This window comes from Dunckerocampus dactyliophorus, chromosome 3 (assembly GCF_027744805.1).
Source record: "Dunckerocampus dactyliophorus isolate RoL2022-P2 chromosome 3, RoL_Ddac_1.1, whole genome shotgun sequence".
Taxonomy (NCBI): domain Eukaryota; kingdom Metazoa; phylum Chordata; class Actinopteri; order Syngnathiformes; family Syngnathidae; genus Dunckerocampus; species Dunckerocampus dactyliophorus.
The window spans coordinates 32,816,866-32,838,305 of record NC_072821.1 but is presented as its reverse complement, the minus strand read 5'-3'; the positions used below and the strand labels follow the sequence as shown (position 1 = coordinate 32,838,305).

At 39.4% G+C, this 21,440-nt stretch overlaps 1 protein-coding gene across 1 annotated transcript in view; it reads right to left on the bottom strand.

The window, feature by feature from the left end:
• lgr4 (leucine-rich repeat containing G protein-coupled receptor 4) overlaps positions 1 to 20,621 on the bottom strand; it is a 62,231-nt gene extending 41,610 nt beyond the window's left edge. Inside the window, exons 1-2 of the mRNA XM_054769872.1 lie at positions 19,872 to 20,621; positions 2,803 to 2,874 (exon numbers count right to left, since the gene is read on the bottom strand). Of these exons, the coding sequence (XP_054625847.1) occupies positions 2,803 to 2,874; positions 19,872 to 20,056 (257 nt within the window). The 5' untranslated portion in view covers positions 20,057 to 20,621. The remainder of the gene's footprint in view (positions 1 to 2,802; positions 2,875 to 19,871) is intronic.
• Positions 20,622 to 21,440: the final 819 nt, after the last annotated feature.

The following is a 21,440-nucleotide window of genomic DNA, read 5'->3' as shown; positions in this document are numbered from 1 at the left end:
TCAAAAATTACATGGTGTCTTTGAACTCAAACCCTCATGACTCATAGTACTGCTACTACTTGTATTAAAGAGACTGGTGTTTTAAGATTTTCAGACATGTGTGCTATCTTTTAGCATGATTTACATTTTCAGTTCATTTGGAGCTGTTAATACATACAAGTATATAAAATTGTGTCCGGTCATTTATCTTTTTGTTCATAAAATACAGTGAAAAAGGGCATATTTCACACATAATTGCAAATGGTGATTAGTCATGATTCATTATTTAAAAACAGATTAATTTGCTAAATGTTTTAATCATTTGACAGCCCTAATAGAAACATATGTTAAAATGGAGATGGACTCACGCAGTGTATTGAGAACACGACAATACATGCACCATATTGTACGCTAACCAAAGAATGCAAAATCGTGGCCTAAATTTTAGACATTAACCGAAAAATAACCTAATATTACATTGGTATGGAAACAAATTTCTGGAACAGTCAGCGAGAGATTTTGGAGTTCTAAAAAAGGTTCACCCCAAAATGCTTTAGGATAGTCGGTAGAAATGAGACGTGATTCTCCCATATTTTGATTCTTTCAAAGCACGTCAGCATGTCTTACTTCAATGTGAAAATAAATGAAATAAAAAGAGCTCTATTCATATTTAATATGAATATAAATATGATGGTCCATCATAGTGTTTCCCATACATTCATTTATTAATAAAAATTGACTAATACATTCGGACTGCCACTGTTTTTTTGTTTTTTTTTTTTAAATAAAGATTCAGCACTTCCTGTTCGCTGATATACAATAGAGAAAAAAATTAAGGATGTGGGGGCCACTTTGATGTGTTCATTAAAGATGCTAAAACCAATCCAACGTAGGTCAGTATATTGCACAATAAGCTATATAAGTTTTGTGTTAGGTGACAAAGAGCAAATTAGTATAATATCTATGAATATATCACATTTTTAAGTTTTATTCTTTTAGAATAATCTGCAAATAAAGCCAATCAAGAACAAGCTGCAGGCCTAAAATAACAACGGCAGCGAGTTTGTTTCATCTTTACTTCATAATAAGGTTTCAAAACATAAAATAATGTTGCACATTCACAAACCAAAAAGCTCAGTTTTACGCATCTGATGTAGAAAATCTCCATTCGGGCTGCAGTTTTGCGTCACTTATGCAAATTAAGCGACACATTTTTACGACACTGTGTCGTAAGATTTTGGGGTTTTTTTGTGTCCGATTGCCCAAATAGAGGGCAGGTGTGTTTTTTTCTTTTCTTTTTTTTTTTCCTTTTGTTAGAGGACCCTGGCACCGGACTGGCTGCAGTGAGGACCCAGCCCTCCATAAGAGGCAGAGGGACATGCCGGGAAGAAGAAGAGCACCTCCCGTATCTCACTTTCCTCCCAACCTGCCGCACCTTGGACGTATCGGACTTTGCACAAATAGACGCTTCATGTTAGAGACCTGCTTTCTTTTTGTTTTTGTAAAATAACTTCCTTGTACAGCCAAAAGAGTGGCTCTGGTGGTAATTTGGGACCTCTTCAAAACTTATGTAAAGCCCTGGTGTTCCCCAGCCGGGGCGTAACAGTCATCTAGCACCCTCACAACTTGCCACAGATAGATTGCAGCCCTGTGGCAAACAGGGCAAAAGCTCTCCATCCACTACCGCATGCAATTTAAAATACTCCTCCTGACCTTTAAAGGCCATCCATAACCTGCTTTATCTGACATACTGTATCTGTCTGATTGATATCACTTGCAGGTTATTTTCAATAAAAATAAAAAATACACACCGAAGGAAACATGGCATACCTCTCATCATCATGTCTACTCAGTGTGTGCATTTGGCAAGACTGACTAGAACAAAGCAAAGCGTGACTAGGCACGAAGGAATATTCTTTCCCGGTGTCAATTCCGGTTTTGCACGTGTATGGCCTGCCCTCTTTACCCTCCCTGATCTTCTTTTCTGTCAAGCCTCTCAGCCCTCAGGGCCGCCGCTCTGGTTCACTGACACTGCAGCAGCTGGAAAGAAAAGGAGGCCCTCCAACCAATGTTCACTGAGACAAGCCTTAAGATTTGTTCCATGAAAAGGTTAAATAAACATAGACAGGAACTGGAGTCGTGTCAATCAAGGCACCTTTTTCTAAACAGGACAATTATGAACAATTACGAAGGAACAATTCTGAAAATGGCTTGACAGGTTAGGACTTTTTTTTTGTGGTCATGGAAACAATTTTTCCAATTGCTTCCTCAATACCATCGGATGGAAAGTAAACTGACTTTTAACAAAGCTAATTCAGGTGGTGGACAGAAAAGAAGAGGGCGAGAGGACTAGACTGTTGAAAGATCCGAGCATATCCGCAACAGCCAGAGTTGGAATCACTGGAGTTCAGTTACTCGCTGGTCACTTGGCATTCTCTGGGCAGCATGATACCTGATATCAGGTAGACTGATACCATCTCCAACTCCCACCCCCAATACCGGGCGAGAGCGAGAAGTACCCAAACATTTAGCAAACACTCACAAAGATGAGAGGTTTGCTGCACAAAAACACCCAGCAATCCTCTCAGGACGTCACGTGACCCTTACTTCATCTTGGTATCATTTTTTTTTTTTACGTGCTGGTGTTTTGCACATTTTGAGCATGCTTATCTTCCCCAGTCAAGGAGGACATGGAATGCCCCTATGCCATGTGTTGCAGTGCTAAGTCAAATAAGCAGGTCCATACCATAAAGCCCAGCCCTCATGTCAACATTGTACTGTGTCAATACACCACTAATGAAAGAAACCAAGGCATGTACTCACAGCTCCTCCAGATAGGGAAAATTCTTGAAAACATTTGCTGGAAGCTCAGTGATGTTGTTCATGCTCAGATCTCTGTGGAGAAGAAAGAACAACAAAATCACTATTGAACAGAGAGAAAAACAACATGGAGCGATTGAGTTGACTTGATGGTTTTGGGGATGTAAATGTATTACTCTTGAACGCATATTGTTTTGAGAAGCAAAACGCTTGACTTAAGAGACCCCAGCAACAAGCCGGAACATCTTTAATGTCATACAACTTCATGTCAAAAAATCCAAACTATCCCTGTAAGTATTTTCAAGCATTAAAATGGCTAAATTAACCAACTAAAGGACTAAAATGCAAATACAAGGCAGAAGCTATCTAATTGTGAATGTAGTATTCTAAATTAGCCACTTGGTGTCAGTAATTGTTCGGCGAGACAAGCAGTAGGTGTGATCGCCAGAACAGGCATTTATTGCAAGTTTAAATGACCTCACAACAGACACAATAATTACAACTTAATCATTGTAATAATAACACGGGCTACTGTTTGGGCCATAACCCACGACAAGCTCAAACTCAACTCTGAACCTCCGACGTCACGTCCTGTCCTCCACGCATCTGTCCACCCGCCACTAAGGTTTGCTGGGGAACACATTTACTGTGACACACAAGAACATGAGGTTTATTTATATCTTACATGGCTTACTTACTGACTTATTATGGCTACTATATAGGGTAATACAAGTGTTTCTAAACCATTTAAAACCACCATTACAATAAATAGAGACAATAGCCACCGCAGGAAATACGCTGTCCAGAAAAAAAACAAGGAACTGCTAACGTGCGAGTTTTATTGTTTTTATGTCTAATACCTCTTTTTTTCTGATTATATTTACTATATTGGGTAATACAAAAGGTGACTGTGTGTGTTATTCCATGTCTGGAGGGCACTAATGTTAAAAAAATGTATTTCGAAGATCATAAACAGATTTTCTATGACATAACTAGAAAAATGTTCTATTAATACTGAATCCTACTTAGCGGAAATTCACTTATCGCGGTCGGGTGTGGAACCAATTAACTGCGATAAGCGAAGGACAAATGTAATCAATTTTATTTTTTCCATAGATGCGAGTAATCACATGGGGGGGATCTTAGTTCTGTTTAACCTAAGGAGATATTTTTGATATTACACTAATGAATTAGAAAGTTGTTTTCGTGTATGAAATGACCCAGAATGTTTTACAGAATGTTCTCCCCAATACGTAAACAGTAGCTCACTGCGCATTAACATATCCTGAAACTTTAAGCCACTCAACACAAAAAAATTGGACCGAAAATATAGTAGTCCCTGACCTTTTCCACTTAATGGCAAAAAATCCAACTTCAAACTTAATTGTGTCCAACCTCACGAGAGGAAAAACCTACTCTTGTGCAATCTCTACACTTCCCTTCCTCTGGCACAATGGGTAGAGTTAGGCCTGGAGTTCGTCCATGCATGCACACGCACGCACGCACGCACGCACGCACGCACGCACGCACGCACGAACGATAGAAACGTGTCAGAGAATTACTATAATGTGATTGCTGCTCACCAGTTATTTGACAGAAGCCGCCTTTCTGATGATAATCCACAAAGTCAAAAGCCCCATGGCACGCACACTCAATCGCATGTAAGAAAAACACAATTTAAGAAATGCGACTGCTCCTCCACAACTTGGAAATGACAGCCACCACATTACAACCAAGATAAAAACCAGTCTGTAGACGTGCACAGGATGGCTCCAAATGAAGCTAATGCATTGACTCAAGGAAATTTCAAGTACAATGAAGTCATGGCACAAACAAATGGGCTAAAAATGGGCTTTTTGTTTGCTCTCGTGCATAAACACATTATAACGGGACTGTCTGAGAATGTAGCTTGCCAACTCCGTACAGGAAGTGGCTGTACGCTTTCTTACGCCACTTAACACACGTCATACGCACCTGGTCCGCCACAGAACAGGAAGAAATGGCAGGAGAGCTCAGTGTAGCCAACTTAGCAAATGTGTTGCTATATTTAGCGAGTATTCAAACCGTCTCGACAAGAGGTGTCCAAACTTTTTCCAGTGAGAGTCATATAGTGAAAAATAAAAAAGATGCAACAGTCACTTTGATATTTTGTAAAGCAAGAAAAAAAATTGAATGTCAGCTTTGTGATATAGGTGAAAAAACAACATCAATATGAATGTTGCCCTTTGCTCTTTTTTTCCCGATTTTGCTGTTGTTTCAATTAATTCCCATTACATTATCACATTTTCCCCAAACAAATTTCCCAAAAATTACATCTTTTTTTTTGTTTCTCATAAGATTTTTAAAATAACTTAAAAAAAATAACTAAATTGACATTTTTCCTCATATTATCCACATAAAATTTAGACTTTTTTCTTGTAATATTTTGACTATATACGAGTAAAATTAAAGCTGTTTTTTCCCCATTTTTGCTGTTTTTAATGTTCCAATTATTTCAACTTTCGGTCTTGCAAATGTAAGTTTTTCTCTTAAAATGTGACTTTATTCTTGTAAAATTACTACTGATGGGATTTGCTGTTTTTTTTTTTTTCTTGTTAAATTCTATAGATTTGCCGTGGGGCAATAAAAAAAACAAAAAAAATCAGCCATGAGCCACGAATGGCTCCCGTGCCGCACGTTAGACACCTCAAAATCACCATAATAGTTTCAAAGTAATTCAGTTTTTGAATTTATTGGATGAATACCTACAATTAGAGCTACAAGTAATTGATGAATCAATGATTCATCAATTATCCAATTAATCGACAAATATTTTGGAATCGGATTAATCATTTTTTTATTAAAAAAATGTAACCCTGCAAGTGTTGTGAGTTTATATCGATTTGGTCCGTCTCAGGCCTAACCGATTACTCAGTTAATCAAAACAAAAACTTTCAGATTAATTGACTAAAGATCATTGTGAGTTGCAGCCCTACCTACAACTACAAAATCCAGATACAGAATACATGTACCCACTCATCTTCTACAGTGGGGCAAATAATTATTTCATCACCTGCTGATGTTGTACGCTTACCCTCTTACAAAGACAATGAACAGTCCAGAATGTTTTACGACCAGTTTATTTTAACAGTGAGTATTTAATCTTGGACCAACCACCAAGAATTTGGACCTCCACAGACCCATGTGGCACACAAATTAGTCCTGTCACTTTAGGAAAGTACCCCCAACCTCAGCTGGTTATGTAGTAAAAAAACACCAGTCACATACACTCTCTCTTCAATCCGAACCTCTCCATCACAACGGGCAAAAACCCATCAAAAGGGTCAAGGTTGTAGAATTCTACAAGGCTGGAATGTCCTACAAGACCATCAGCTTGGTGAGAAAGACAAGGGATCCGAAGGTCCATGCAAGATTTCAGCTTGCGGTGTAAGGACGATTCTGAGAAAGGTGAACCCAGAATTGCTGTACACAGGCGGCACTCAAGGGAACTGGGACCACAGTCACCCAGGAAATCATTGGTAACACACTTTGCCATAACCAATTGACATTCTGGAGTGCCAGCAAGCTCCCCCATGCTCGAGACGGAACAATGAACACCTGAATGATTCAGAGAGGGCTTAAGAGGAGAAAGGGATGTGGTTAGATGAGAGCCACAATTATAACACTTTGGCATCAACCCGACTCAACAGGTTTGAGAAAGAAGAGAAATGCCAAATACAACCCCAAGGGTCAAACATGGAGCTTGAAAAATTACCACGGTCTCTAAATCATACATGACAAGTTTTTTGCCCCCAGTAGTTAACTAATCTGCATCACAATCCGATCCAATTTTACCGTCATTGGCGTAAGAACCAGGGTGAGTCGGCTCCACTGCCGTGGTTTCTCCCCGCTGACGGCTGACACCACCGGCGAGGCTCGCTGGCTATCATTCATCAGCTTGCGGGAGGAGAAAATTGCATTATTTTTTAAAAATAATTCAAATGATTTTAAATTAATTAAAACAAATCATTAAAATGACTAATACTAATGAATCTAAATTACTAATTAATTAAAATAATATTCAATATTAATGTAACATTGTACTTATTAAATGTTAATATTTTAATTAATATTCAATATTAGATAAAAACTCAATTATTTTGCATTCATTTTAATAAAGTCAGTACCCCGTCAACGTTCCTTCCGGGACCTCCCATGATGAACAGCATTGTCAGATGACAGTGAGGAGTATAATAGTGGTGATAATAATAATAATTAAAAAACTAAACGCAAGCACAAGGCCCTGATCATTGTGTGTGTTTGTTACACACAATTCCAAGCCAGAAAACATGCCGACAAGGACCCAGAACCTTCTTGCTTTGAGGCAGTAATCTGTAGACTCTTCCAGCGTGTCATATGTTACATCGCAGATTTTGTTTAGTTACAACTCCAAAAATAACACACACAATTTACAGAGCAAACCTGTTTAATTTCAACTAAAACACGTAAAACACAAAAGCAACTAAGCAAACAATAGTGTGCTCGTTACTTATTCATATGCCTATTTTTATTCTTTTCTTTTAAGGATTCACGTCACTTCAGCCCCGGGGATCTTGACTGTTCAATCCAGCTTCAAGGTAAGCATGTAGCAGCATGAAAAAATATGCACACAAGACTTGATTTGCTTCCACACAAAAGCTAATATCACAACACATGTTCAAAAGGAAAATCACAGATGAATGGAATTCTTCCAGAGAAATGGAAAACAATTTACAATCGTTTCACATTAAAAGAACGGAGCAGAAAAGCAGGATGAAAGCATAACCTGCTTAAAAGAAAAGCTCCGGACGCATACATAAAAAAACAAAAAACAAAAAACACGACACACAGCATAAAGACTGAAAAACATCCAGGATTTAGAAATGAAGTAGCGCCCTCTGTGCCGCCCCCCGCCCCCCTTTCCTTTTCACTCTCAATTTGGTCATCTTGAATTTCATTGCCAGATCTCTCTAGAACCTTGTGTGTGTGGGCCCCTGAAATCCGACAAGGATCATATTGCCCTCTTCTGCAGTCCCAACTACACTTGCATACATCCATACACCATGACAGAACACTCATCATCCCTGCTATCTATGTTCCATCTACAGTACATTTACCCGCTGATCCAGTTACTTCATAGACCGTATACTTGCAACAATGCTTCCAACAACCCAATCCTTAATGCTTTTCCCTACTCTGGCAGTGCAACCCGCATTGGTAGTCCACTGGACATGCTCCCAAACACAATTTAACATGTTCAGCAAGATTAAGTGCAGATTTTGTCGCTCGTACACATGCAAAATGGGAGGTGATGGGAGGCCTGCATGACTATATCATCCTTCCTCCCTCCGTTTCTGGCTGCTTTACTCATCAAGGTCCTTGGCCTGTCCTGGCTTAGACAGATTGAAGAGGACACTAAAGATGCAGCTGCAATAAATGATGACAACCCTAAACGGTTACATAATCCGGTATTGCTAAATATCAATCCCATGTGCTGTTTGGATTTACTCACGTTGAGGATAAGATGAAAACTGACACAAGTAGCAGACCTGTTTATACACAGAAGATTAACAGGAATACGGCTAGAAATGTCCCATATTCCTGGCAACTAGTGGTGTCCAACCGATATCAAATATTGGCCAAAACTCCCCCTTTTACTTCTTTATGCTTGTGGGGTATTGTTGTAACCACAATGTAGTGGCAGCTTGCCATAGCGAGGCGCTCAATGAGGCATTTAAACCTGACATTACTCACCACCGGGTGGGGCAGGCTCTTTTTCTGCCATAGCTAATGACTTTTTGCTGTCCTTAGAGTTTCCTGTGCGATGCCGCTTCATATTTGCCATGAGGACGGTCCTATTCACCTTCCCCGGTTCTGCGCCACCACGGGAAACCTGTGCATGACAAGTCTTGCACTCAGCTGCCAAACGACTGGCATTGCCCCTGCTCCTTGCTACTTTGTTAGCACGCTAGCAAACACTGTTTTTGTGATCACGTGGGCTCTATCTGGATGGTCGTGCTAGGGAGAAGTCTGGAATCAACTGCTTGTGTCGGAGTGCCAATATTTGAGATGCAGGCCGATATAATCCAACGCAGGATTGCCTCATTTTAAAAGACAGTGACTAACTGCAAAACTGCTGACTTACTGTAAGGTGAAAATTCCTAGTTAAATAAATTAATTCCTAGTGCTCATATTTGCTATAGTTCTTCACAAATCTCCTACCATGATATTAGGGATATACAACTCTGAAGGTAGGAAATTCAAACAGGGTGTGAGGTTCACGTTATCAGACAAAGAATGCAGCTCAATTGGAGCAGATACAGATAATCCAGTTTATCTGTGGGCTGTAAATGCCACAAAGCAGGAAATGACACTGACCACTGCCATGAAAGCATAGAGCAAGGAGATAAACCAAATGCACTTTGAAAGCAAGCACAAAAAAAAACAATAAACCATTATGCTGGTAAACAACCAACTCCGTTCAAATATCTTTATTGTTACCTAGCTGCGCTTCAAACACCTGATAAAACTTTTCTCAGGGCACTGAATCGATCACAAGTGGACTGTTCAGGTCATATTAGAAGATGTTTTGCGTCTTATCCGAGCAGGCTTCATGAGTTCATGCTCAGAAGTTACATAGAACAGCTCTAGTTTGAGGGGTTGGTACAGGATTCTCATAAATCGAATACAGTGGAACCTCGGTTAGCGTCTGCCCTGGTTAGCGTGTTTTTCGGTTAACATTAAAAAAAATGCACGCCACAATTTTGCCTCAGTTTGCATGCATTCTAAGGTTAGCATTTTGTCGTGTTGTTAGCAGACTGCGTGAGCCCAAATGTGTTCTTAATGGCTTTCGTTTTTGTTTTTTTTATCACAAAACATCCTTCCTTGTTAGCATCCTGTTAGCTAGCTAAACAAAACGACAACTGCAACCGGATGTGACAATGTTACCCCGCTTGCTTGTGATGTCATCATAGGTTGACTCTCAAAAATGTTAACCCAAAACACGTTTTGATAGTTTTACATGCATAGAACAATTCTAAATGCATGTAAATGGTGCATGAACGGGATTAGTGAACATTTAGGACTACTTTTACCTTCATTGAAGACGTGAATGGGATGTCACCCTCTGCACACATTGCTAATACCAATTGCATTATTAATGTAAGATATTTTTTTATAACACCCATATTTTGTTTACACAATTAGACAGTATGCTGCGAACAGCGCTCTTATTTCAAAGGCCGGAAATATGTTGTGTGTGTTGAGAATATCTGTCGACTGCTAAGACGAGCTTGCACGACGTCAGCGGGCAACCTAAAATGCTCGTTTGCATAGACAAGCGGTAAAACACAACACAATCATACAGCCAGAGACGCACACACAGACAGACACAATAACATGCTGTGCTAACCCCACTAGCTTCCATTCACACTCATAGGAGAGTGGTCTCGAAGGTTTTTTTGCCAACTATTGCCTGTGTTTCAGGTCACTGTTTCAACATGTTAGTTCGGAAAGGGGCGGGTTAGTGTTTGTGACGAGATTCCGCCCCGATTGAGAGGTTCGCCGGGGAAATATTTTCCCACACAAACGTTGATTCTCCTCACGATGGCAACATTTCATTCACATTATGTCAATATCCGCGAGATTCAGCATTTAACATTAGATTCCGTATTGAATGTACAAATTTCGCAATTCCGTTAACGCAGAACTCATAGGGCCCTACAGGGTTGTAATCGGTGTACCAATTTACTGCAATGTACACAAAAGTGAAGGGCAGGATGTGTTTCTCGTATCAGGCATCCAATCGATAAACAAATACAATGCAGCCCATCTGGGAGCAGAAGTCAGATCGTGAAAACATTCCTCCGTTTATAAGTGTATCAAGTATTTGCTTTGTCATCGATTAACCTCTAACCAGCTGTTAAATACTGAAGTATTTTAACCAGATGTTAAAGTCCGCGATCACAGCTTCTCAACAATCGGTCACCGTTTAACCAAGAATGTTGGCAAAAGAAAAATTCTACTAATTAGTCGTTGGAAACTGTGTAACAGGGTGGGAAAAGGTAACCGGGGAAAGTGGTGGGGAGTCGAAGGGGGGTGAGATTTAATATTTTCCCTTTTACAAGTCCTCCTACTTTGACTGACTGGCTTCTTTCACCTCTGCTGACCAAGAACAAAAGTATCATTCATATAAAAAAGGGGCTGCGGGCACCAGTGGCGAGGCAGGCAAGCCGCACGAGTGAACTACAGGACCCCTGATGGCACAACAACTCCTTCCTCAGTCTCAACCTTGTTCAGACTAGGAGAAGACAGTACTGAGATAGGAGGCTTTAAAAGCTACCTGTTGACACTTCTGAAGGCACAGGAGTTGACAGAACTCCAGTAAACTACATACTTTCAAAAGGTGTGTTTGTTTGCCTCACATAGCGTGCAGGCCCTCCTTATTTCTCTCTTCTGCTTCTCTGTGACAGTGCTTTTTCCAATACACAAGACCCTGTGGGCTCCAACACCCTCAAAAGATGTATCTAAACAATGTACAGAACACGATTTCCAAAAATAACAGGTCCTAGATTGGCCGATACCACACAATCAAAACACATTTTGTATTTTTGAACAATTGTCTTAACTCATATTGGAAAGCTATCCGTTTTCTACCGCTTAGCGTAGTCAGGGTCACAAGGAGCCGGAGCCTATCCCGGCTGACTTGAGGCAAATGTCAATCACAGGGCACATAGAAAGACAACTATTCACACCAGCAATCACACCGTCAAAAGTCAGGCTTTTCAACCACCATCAGCTGGCTATTTCAACTTAGTTGATATCAGGAGTTCTTAAAACAGTCTTTTATTTAAGTCAGTCATTTTAGATTTTTTAATTCTGTCATTATTTATATTTTTTACTTTTATTGAAGTCAGTCATTTTTAGATTTATTTATTCCGTCATTTTATTTATATTTGTTATACTTTTTAAGTCAGACAGTTAAATATTTATTGCCTTCATTATTTTATACTTTTATTGAAGTCAATGTCATTTTTATGGTTATTCATTCCGTCTCTATTTTATTTATATTTTCTACAAATTTGGTCATTTTTATATTTTGTCATTCCTTCATTATTTTATTTATATTTTTTACACTTATTGATGTCAATGTCGTTATTACATTTATTTAGTCCTTCATTTTATTTCTATTTTATACTTGTATTTATGTCATCATAATTTTATATTTAATTCCTTCATTTATATTTTTTATACTTTAATTGAAGTCATTACCATTTTTATAGGGGTGTAACTATACATTCATTACATTGATGCATACATCAATTTATATTCCTATGATTCAACTACACCAATCAGGGTTCTCAAGTTTCTATTCAGGACGACGTATATGTCGATCGAACATTGTTTAAAAGGTAATCAATCGGTCAGAAATGAAGCAATGGATTTAAGCACGGCAGGCTTTATATGAAATTGTTTTTTTTTAGCACTTTAAAAGACTTCAAATGTTACAGTCTGCCTGTCGGTGACGTCAATGTCTTCTGGGTATGTGGTGGTCATGGGAGTTGTGGTTGACCTGTGAAATACAGTTGACTCGCTTCTTCTTTTGGTCAGTTGATTCACTTTGTTCAGTATTCATATTTAACTCATCTGGCTTTATGTTAAACTCCTTTTACGAGACATTTATGGGGACAACATGCAAAATAAGGACGTTTTGTACGCCTCTGGACAGTACGGTTCAGTAGCAGTGACGCTTAGTGCAGTCATCATCCAACGCGGCGTGTCCAGGTCCAAACACATAAGTAGGAATGTTACAAATACAATCCCCGTATTTTAGCGATGCAAAACTCGAACACTGTGCGTGCGTGCTCGATTAGGAGAATGCGTGGGGACGTCCTTAAAAATGCAATTCTTTTATATGATATCTGGTGTATTTTCATTCCTATACAGAAAAGTTAAGTCCAACTTTAAGCCTTTCAAACTCATGGATCGGAGCTTCAGGACAAGATAAAAGGCATGTAGGATATAAATCCACTGTAAAATCTATCTGCAGATGAAGTTTCATGAACATCTGATGGTGTGAAATGTCAATTTTGCCCTGTAATTACCGTGTACATGCAATTAGTGTGGCGTGGAAAGGAATACAGCATGCTTGCTGCTGCACTTATGACACTTGATTTTCTTCGACTAAAACATTGCTAAATTTACTTCAAAATAACCCGCAACCCACCCACAATGGATCCCTGACCCACCAGTTGAGAACCACTAGTCTGACAGTTTCCATTCATGCCCACTGCAAGTTGCATTATGGGTTAATTGTTTTTTTGTTTTTTTTTTTAAACAAAATGGTAACTAGGGATGTCCCGATCCAGTTTTTTTTTTTTTTTGTATAGTCTTGCCGTTTTTGTTTGTTTGTTTTAATAATGATAATAAGCGTTTGTTACAAACATGCATTTGTGGAATTGGATATGGTTATGAAAGTAGCTCTTCAAAGCATTGAACATAATGCAAACAAAGTATTGCTGAATTGACTTTATTACACAGCATGACCAACAATATTGTTTGGCTTTTATAACAAACCTCTGTGAGTCAGGTCCCTAATCCAATAAATGATCCAAAAAATGGGTGTGCAAAATACTTTTAGGGTAGCACTAATCATTTTTGACATGATAATTGATCAATTTGTGGTGTGATTTAGAATAAATTTTTTATTTAAACAAACTCTTAGGACCCTATGAAATCTGTTTTATTTTTTTCCAAATTCCGTTTTCTCCGTTTTAATTTTTTAGAATTCAGTTTTCCAATTATTTTACCTGCATAGAGTGTGTGCTATTTGGGTTAGAGAATAAAATGCAAAAATCCTTACATTTATTGAAGCAATACATCATTGTCCCATTTTGTCTAGTAATTGAGAAATGGACTTTTCTAATGGCTTGTCAGCCTCAGCATATATTGCTACAAAATCCTCAACAAACTGTAATGGCCGTGCTTGTGATTAAGGAAGATGCAGTCACAGATGTAATTCCAATCGCGTTATTAATGCAAGATATTTTCATGACACCTTTATTGTGTTTATACAATTACAACAAATGTGACAAAGAGCGCTCTTGTTTTGAAAGCCGGAATGTGTGTGTGTTGAGAATGGCAATCGACGGTTGATACGCGCCGGGTGCAAGATAAACGTGCCTCTGGTCTTTTTCTACTCAGAACCTGCACGTCGTCAGTGGAAAAATCTCAAATGGTCTTTGCATGAAATGTAAAATGGTCCCTTACATTAAAGCAGTAAAACACAACACAGTGAAAATATACTCAACCAGCCTCGCGCACAAACACTCAGCTGCACTGGCTAAACTAAGCGAACCTTGCTAGTTTCCAAGGTAACCGGATCGGCCTGATCTCGTATCAGAAGCCAATATTATCCGATCTTCAAAAATATAGCGGACCGGCAGCTGATCCCGATCCTGAAGATCGGATCGGGACATCCCTAATGGTAGCAGACCATGAAACCATCAAAATAAAATGTCTCATTGCCTGTGTGGCTCAGATTGGAAGAGATGAGTCGACAGACTTAAAAATCGTCCACACAATGGGTGTTTTTGTGGCCTTCTGTTGGACAATTGGATGAGTTTTAAATAACAGCCGCAACTAAACAAAATGGTGCAGGTAAACCCTATGAAGTGCTTCTGTTCAATGTAGACGCGTGACAGCAAAACTTTCATCAAGTGTGGAAAAAAAAAAACTAAGCTCAACAGAATAACTGATGACAAAACACCCAAGCGATTTATCCATACCATATGAGCAAATGATTGTTGGGGGCATTAACCCGGCGGGAAAAAGCTATTGCAGCTGCAATATGTCTCACTAATTCATCACGATCCCCAAACCCCAGCACTTCGCATACAAAAGGCAGAGGGAGAGGGAGAGGACAACTAAAGTTCAAGACACAGAGAACAAATGAGGCAAGACAGTGAATGGGGACAACCTTTTTACACAGCAAAAAAAAAAAAAAGTTTCAACTGCATTTTAAGCACTTTGGTAGGTTTCACCAGAGTGCTGTGAAATTGCTGTGCATGGTCACACAAGAAGTTCACATAATCATGCAAATAACATCAGGAAGGCAAAAAAATAAACAGCAACAGTGCTTGCAGAGACTGTGATATCATGTGAAAGCCCTGCTCCATGTTGTGATTGCAATCCGAGAATTATACACAATGGTATTCTTATACTAACTTGAAAAAGTATGTCTTGTGTGACGGCATGCCTTGATGGTCTCGTATATAAACTCACTTCCTCTGTTTACGTTTCCTAAAATTTCCAAAGAACGGGGACTTCAATTAGTCCACTGTTGATTGTGGCGTAGTGGGACAAAAGTTGCATTTCAAACTCACACAGAAGATAACACAAAGATTATGCTCAGTTTTTATTGACACCGAAGTATTGATTTAACGTTTTATGATTGTGTGCACAGTTGCACACCAAATTATTCAACCCCCCATTTTAAAATTATATATATATATATATATACACACACACACACACACACACACACATACATACATACATACATATACACATACACAGTATATACAGTACAATGGAACCTCAGTTCGCGTCCGCCCCAGTTAGTGTGTTTTTTTGTCTAACATCGAACATTTGCCTTACAATTTTACCTCGGTTTGTGTAACCCTCTCTGGTTAGCGTATAATATGGCGTGCGTCTTGTTGTGTTGTTAATACTGTACATTGCGTGAGTCCAACTGTGTTTTATTCTTTTATGTTTTTTGGGGTTTTTTTGGCAACCGGGAGATACGTCGCCTGTCTATGACGTCATCAAAAGGCATGTTTTTATGGTTTCACATGCATAAAAAAACAATTGTAAATGCATATAAATGAGGAATGAAAGGGCTAAATGAACATTTAAGGTTACTTTTACCTTCACTGAAGACGTGACTCTTCCCAAAGACATGGTGTGGCAGCAAGATCAACCACCACCACCTCTCAGTCACGTCAAGAATCACAGCTTCAATGAAGGTCAAAGTAACCTTAAATGTTCATTTCTGTTTAATTAATAGCAAACTACTGCAAGTTGATAAACTTTGCAAATAAATCTAATTTACCAGAATCATAAGATCGCAATCACCAATTAGTGAGGCTAAATACCCCAATGACCAATCCGATCACATCACCATTTTATTTACTCCATTAACTTATATACTGTTCCCGGTACTGCTGCCGCTAGCAACAAATTTTCTAACAACTAATAGTCCCAAAAAAATTTTTTTTTTAAAACGACTAATTAAAATTCACTGCGATTGGCTGGCGACCAGTCCAGGGTGTACCCCGCCTGTCGCCCGACGTCAGCTGGGATAGGCTCCAGCATGCCCCCGCGACCCTAAAGAGGAGCAGCGGTATAGAAAATGGATGGATGGATGGAATTAAAAGTCTATTTTTATTTTAAGTACAACTCAGGGACTGAATCATAAAACGTCACCGGTACCATGACAAATCTAAATGTTATAAATAACTTTTGTAGTCAGAGTCTGGTTCTAGCCTACTACTAGGCCTGTCACAGCAGTAAATCAATTAGCCGCACGATAAATAAGAACAAACTTGGTAATTTTGTCAGTCTTGATATATTGACATGTGCATGCGTGTTTGTTAGGAAAACAAGGAAGTGTGTGTGTTGTAGTTTGCACATGGAGAGGACATTTGCTTGGCGATTAAGCCGTCAGACTTTTTGTGATGTTTTTGGCGTGCATTACAGCCAACAGTAACCTTTGTGCTAAAATTTAAAATGAGGGTCGAGTCATTTTGAGGGGTGTAGAACTGCACTGTGTCATACTGACAGCTGTGGCTAGTTTGACTCTCAATATGATGCACTTCACAGAACTGAAAAGTATTGTCAGATTTCTAAATACAGCTCTTGCATTGAGTGTCTCATGACGCTGTACAAGTTGTCATAATCTTGTAGCTGGTTGGTGTTGGTTTTAGAAAAGCAGCCAGACAGAATTTCCTAACACAGCAATGGCAATTAAGTGTTCTCTATGCAGGTGGCAGGGTGGTTACACAAGTTGAAGATTAACCCCTAGGGTTGAGAAACTAACAAGGAAAAGTTCCTATGTGGGGCCGTCAATCGTATCTGTGGCGTGAACTGTCATGCCTGTTTTCTGACGCATGAGAAACCTCATGTTTGTAAAAAGTGCAGCAAACAGTTTTTTGGTCTATTTTTTAAAATACAAAGTCAAATAAGGTCATCAAATGTATCAGCAGTGCGGTTTTTGAAGCCACTGACTATGTTGAATATTTAAATAGATTGCAGTGTCAGTCATTTTTGTGAAGGTACAGTTTTTGATCAAGTCTTGTATCCAGTCCATTTAAAATTAAATCCGACTTACTGTTGTGGCATCTGAGGGTAATAATGCTGTGACACTTGTTGTGCAATTGTCATTTAACCGTCCCCATGATCATTATCTAATACATTCATTAAGAAAATACTTCCTCAGTTGGGCTCCACAATAACAAATTTTGCTGGGCGATAACTGTCCTACAAATTATTGCCGATAAACTATATCATTGGCAACTTTATTTTGAGACTATTTTTTCATTAATGTAATGATAATATATGGCATAATAATGCAAGTACACAGAAACAAAAGCAATAAACTTACATTTCTCAAGCATACTTAACATTGATATTGGAATGTCAAGAGCTTTTACATAAAAGAAATTAAACATACTACGCCACCGTGCGGCCTAGTGGTTAGCATGTTGGCCACACAGTCAGGAGATCGGGAAGATCTGGGTTCGAATCGCCGTTGGGCATCTCTGTGTGGAGTTTGCATGTTCTCCCCGTGCGTGTGTGGGTTTTCTCTGGGTACGCTGGTTTCCTCCCACATTCCAAAAACATGCATGTTTGGTTTATGTTAGGCCTAATTGGAAGTTTCTTTACAGAACAAGGCAACGAGGAGTCTAATAATTAGGGATTGGGTATCATTACGGCAGTGGTGCATACGTAAAATGTAGTAACCAAACTGAAAATTAAGTAGTAACTGATGCCTCATTTCTGTGCTAAATGAATGCAGTATCATCAGCACCTGCAACAAGTGCTCGAAGGTGATATTTAGTCTGATGCTCTCAACTCTACCAACCTTAAAGCCTAGGTCACAATCGGTCGTAAGGCGTCCTATGGCCAGGCTACGTGCAAAAAAAAAAAAAAAAAAACAAAAAAAAAAACACGGAGGGCGAGCGTGTGACGTGCTGATTTTCGAACTGTAGACTGGCTGCAGACCAGCCACAGAGGTTCTTTGTCATGTCAAAAAAACTCTACGGGCACTTAGTACATCTTCGTGCGTCGTATGGTAAGGTCAACGTGTGTCGTATATTTTTCCTGGTGTCAAGTTTCGGCAAAATGTAAATTTTTTTGTACAGCACACTTGCAGACTCCTATGTGTATCATGCGCCACGTGCACCCCACATACATAAATTTGTGCGGCCAATGTCTCCATGCGTGTCAACTCCTTCATTGTCACTGCAACCATGTTCTCCACCAAAAAAACAAAACAAAACACCAACACAGCGATTTGGAGAACGCAAAAAACTGCATGGCCAAAAAACAACAACAACAACAACAACAACAAAATAGCACATTCGGTTGTGACCTAGGTTAAACACAGTGCTCAGTTCCAAAGCCGCACAAACACTCCTCACACTTCCTCATCACGGTCCCAGCAAGCGAGGTGCATTCCAAAGAGCAGAATTCTCAACATTACACAAAAACCTGTTGGTTTTTTTTGCACATTCTGTGTTCTGTCGTGCTGCTTTTTTTGCTAGGATACTTATGACCATTTTCTGTGGATTTTATTTCATATTGGTGCTTTTATTACTTTTTTTTGTAATTATTGAAGCATTTAAATGGCTATGTTGTTCAACGTGCATGTCACACAATTCTGCAAAAATAAAAATGTTTTGTTTTTAGGCAAAATGTGGATTTTTTTTCTCTTTTGCTTAAAAGGTTGAGCTGCAACAATTTGATATTATCCAATTAATCGACAACTATTTTGGTATCCGAGTCATGTTTTTTTTTATGTAAAAATGTAAATATCCTCCGACTTCATCCTCTCATGTGTGAATATTTTTCAAATTTCTTTAGTCATCGGTGAAAGCAGACTTATTATATTTGTGTTTTAGGCAAAACAAGATATTCACAAACACATCAGTTTTGACTTTGGAAAAGAGTGGTCAACATTTTTGCCTATTTTTTGATGTATTGCGGACCCAAACGGTTTGTGTTGCTTTATATTGATTTGGTCTGGTTGACCTAACCAATTACTCGATTAATTGACTAAGAATCGTTATAGCTACACTCCATGTAACACACATGTATGCCCAGTAGTTATGTTTGTAGTTAGCTAATGATAGTGATTTGGCAAAGTTTAGCTACTAACATTAGCTGTCATTGAATGCACAGCCTGTCATAACCACACAATGACTCCAGGTTATTGGGCGCTTCTCAGAGAGACTGCCTTTCACACACACAGATACAAGACAGCAGTGCGTGAAAGCCATGAACTGCAATCATTTTACTCAGGTTTTCTTTTTTTACAAAGTTTAACTTGGAACTGTGACAAATATAGACATGTACCTGTATTTGTTCAATCTGCCAGCCGTGCACTTTGGAGTGGAAGAGGGACAGTACTGATTTGGGGACCGTTTCAAAAGTACCAATGTGGCACTGGTATGGGGTAATATGTAAACGATACCCAACCCTAATAATAAAACTGATAATAACTATTAAATAAAGTGTGATTTCTTTTTTTTTTAAAGAACGGTGTGTGTGGAAAAAATCATCCCAGAGAATCTTGACCTCAATTCTAAGAAAGAAAATAATATTTTTGGCAGATTGGTGCAGCCCTATTCCTGATTCTTCAGGTTGCAAAGTTGGTTGACATGAAAAAAATATCAATATGTAAGAAACCCAACGCAAACATTATCTGTTAAATGTTCTGCACCCGTTTTAGTGAGCAATAGAAACATCTGAGGTTTGTGTACGTGGGTACTCACAGGTAGTAGGTGAAGGCACTGAGGCCGGTCGGGACGGTGGTCAGTCCTCTCCCGGAGCAGTCAGCACCTCCATCTTCATCGCAGCTGCATGAGGGGGAACAAACAGCCGGGGTCGACTGCTCTTGGCCGGTGGCTCCGAGGCGAAGGAAGCAGCACAGACACATCCAAAACAAACCCAAACGCATTTTCCCTCACGTAGATTCAAGCGTCCTATAATAAAAATTATAATAATAAAGAGGGGGGGCTTTTTGTTTGTTGGTTTTTATCGACGTCGACCTCTCATGTGGTGGCTGGGCATGAAGAGATGGTCGAAGTTAAGCGTCCGCGCGGCTCGATTATTTAAAAAAAGCGCGTTAAATGTGTAGTTGGTGTTAAAAAGCCGCCATTGTCTTTAAAGACTAGTGGTATACCTCGCTGGGAGGCGGTTATACAACGCCTGTACATCGCATTAGTCCGTGAAAATAAAGTTGTAGTGCTGCTGGCGACAGCCGCGGTAGCCTACCTTGCTGCCCCATTAAGTAACCACAAACCGAGCGGCGCCTGTTAGCGCTAAAAAGGTTCGCTCAAGTGAAAGCTTGAGCTGGCTGCAGCAAAACCACCATTTGCTTGATACAATTCCCCTTCCTCACGCTGGGCTCCTGTGCTCGTAATATGAACAGCGTGAAGCGTTGCAGGCACCCTGCAGGACAACCTGGAGCAGTGGTCCGGCCTGTGTCACACTGCACTGTGCTCCTCCAGCCACCTTCATTCCTGCCCGGCCGGAAGTTCAACTCGTACAAAACAAGCCTCGCGTCAGGTACTCCTCATGTTTTAATGACTTTATGCTTTTGGATTCATTCAAACTCAAATATTAATTCATTTACAACCTGAATTGTGGGTGTTTTTTCAATAAAATAAACCTACTAAAAATTCTGGGCTGTTCATGTTTTTGTACTAAGGATGGGTTTCATTGATATACTCGCTGATACCGGTGCCAAATCGGTACTTAAAAGATGGAAATTTTGTCCAAAAACGATGCTTTTTTTTTATTTTTTACAGAATTTGGTGACATGTACATTGAACATACTAGTAATTTAAATAATGATAAATCAAAATGGAAAAAAAAATCCACAGCAAATTGTAATACAGTGGAACCTTGGCATCATTAAAGCCTAAGGTCACAACCGGACATATGATTTATTGGCTTTTAGGGTTTTTCTTTGTGGAGAACATAGTTGTTGTGACGATGAAAGAGTAAGATCTCGACACGCATGGAGGACATACGAAATATCTGAACGCCGCACGCTGGACACACTAATTACGTATGCGGGGTGCACGTGTGGCGCACGATGCACATTGGAGTCCACAAGTGCGACGTATGAAAATAATTAACATTTTGCCCAAACCTGACACCAGCAAAACACGCGAAAGACACACAGACAAAGTCGTACAAAGTACGTAAGTTTGTCTTGCAACCTGAAAAAAACGCAAGCGCCTGTGGAGTTTGTTTGACATGACAAAGAACTTTTGAGGCCGGTCTACGGCCAGTCAACGGCTCAAAAATCAGCACGTCACACGTGTGACCTCCGT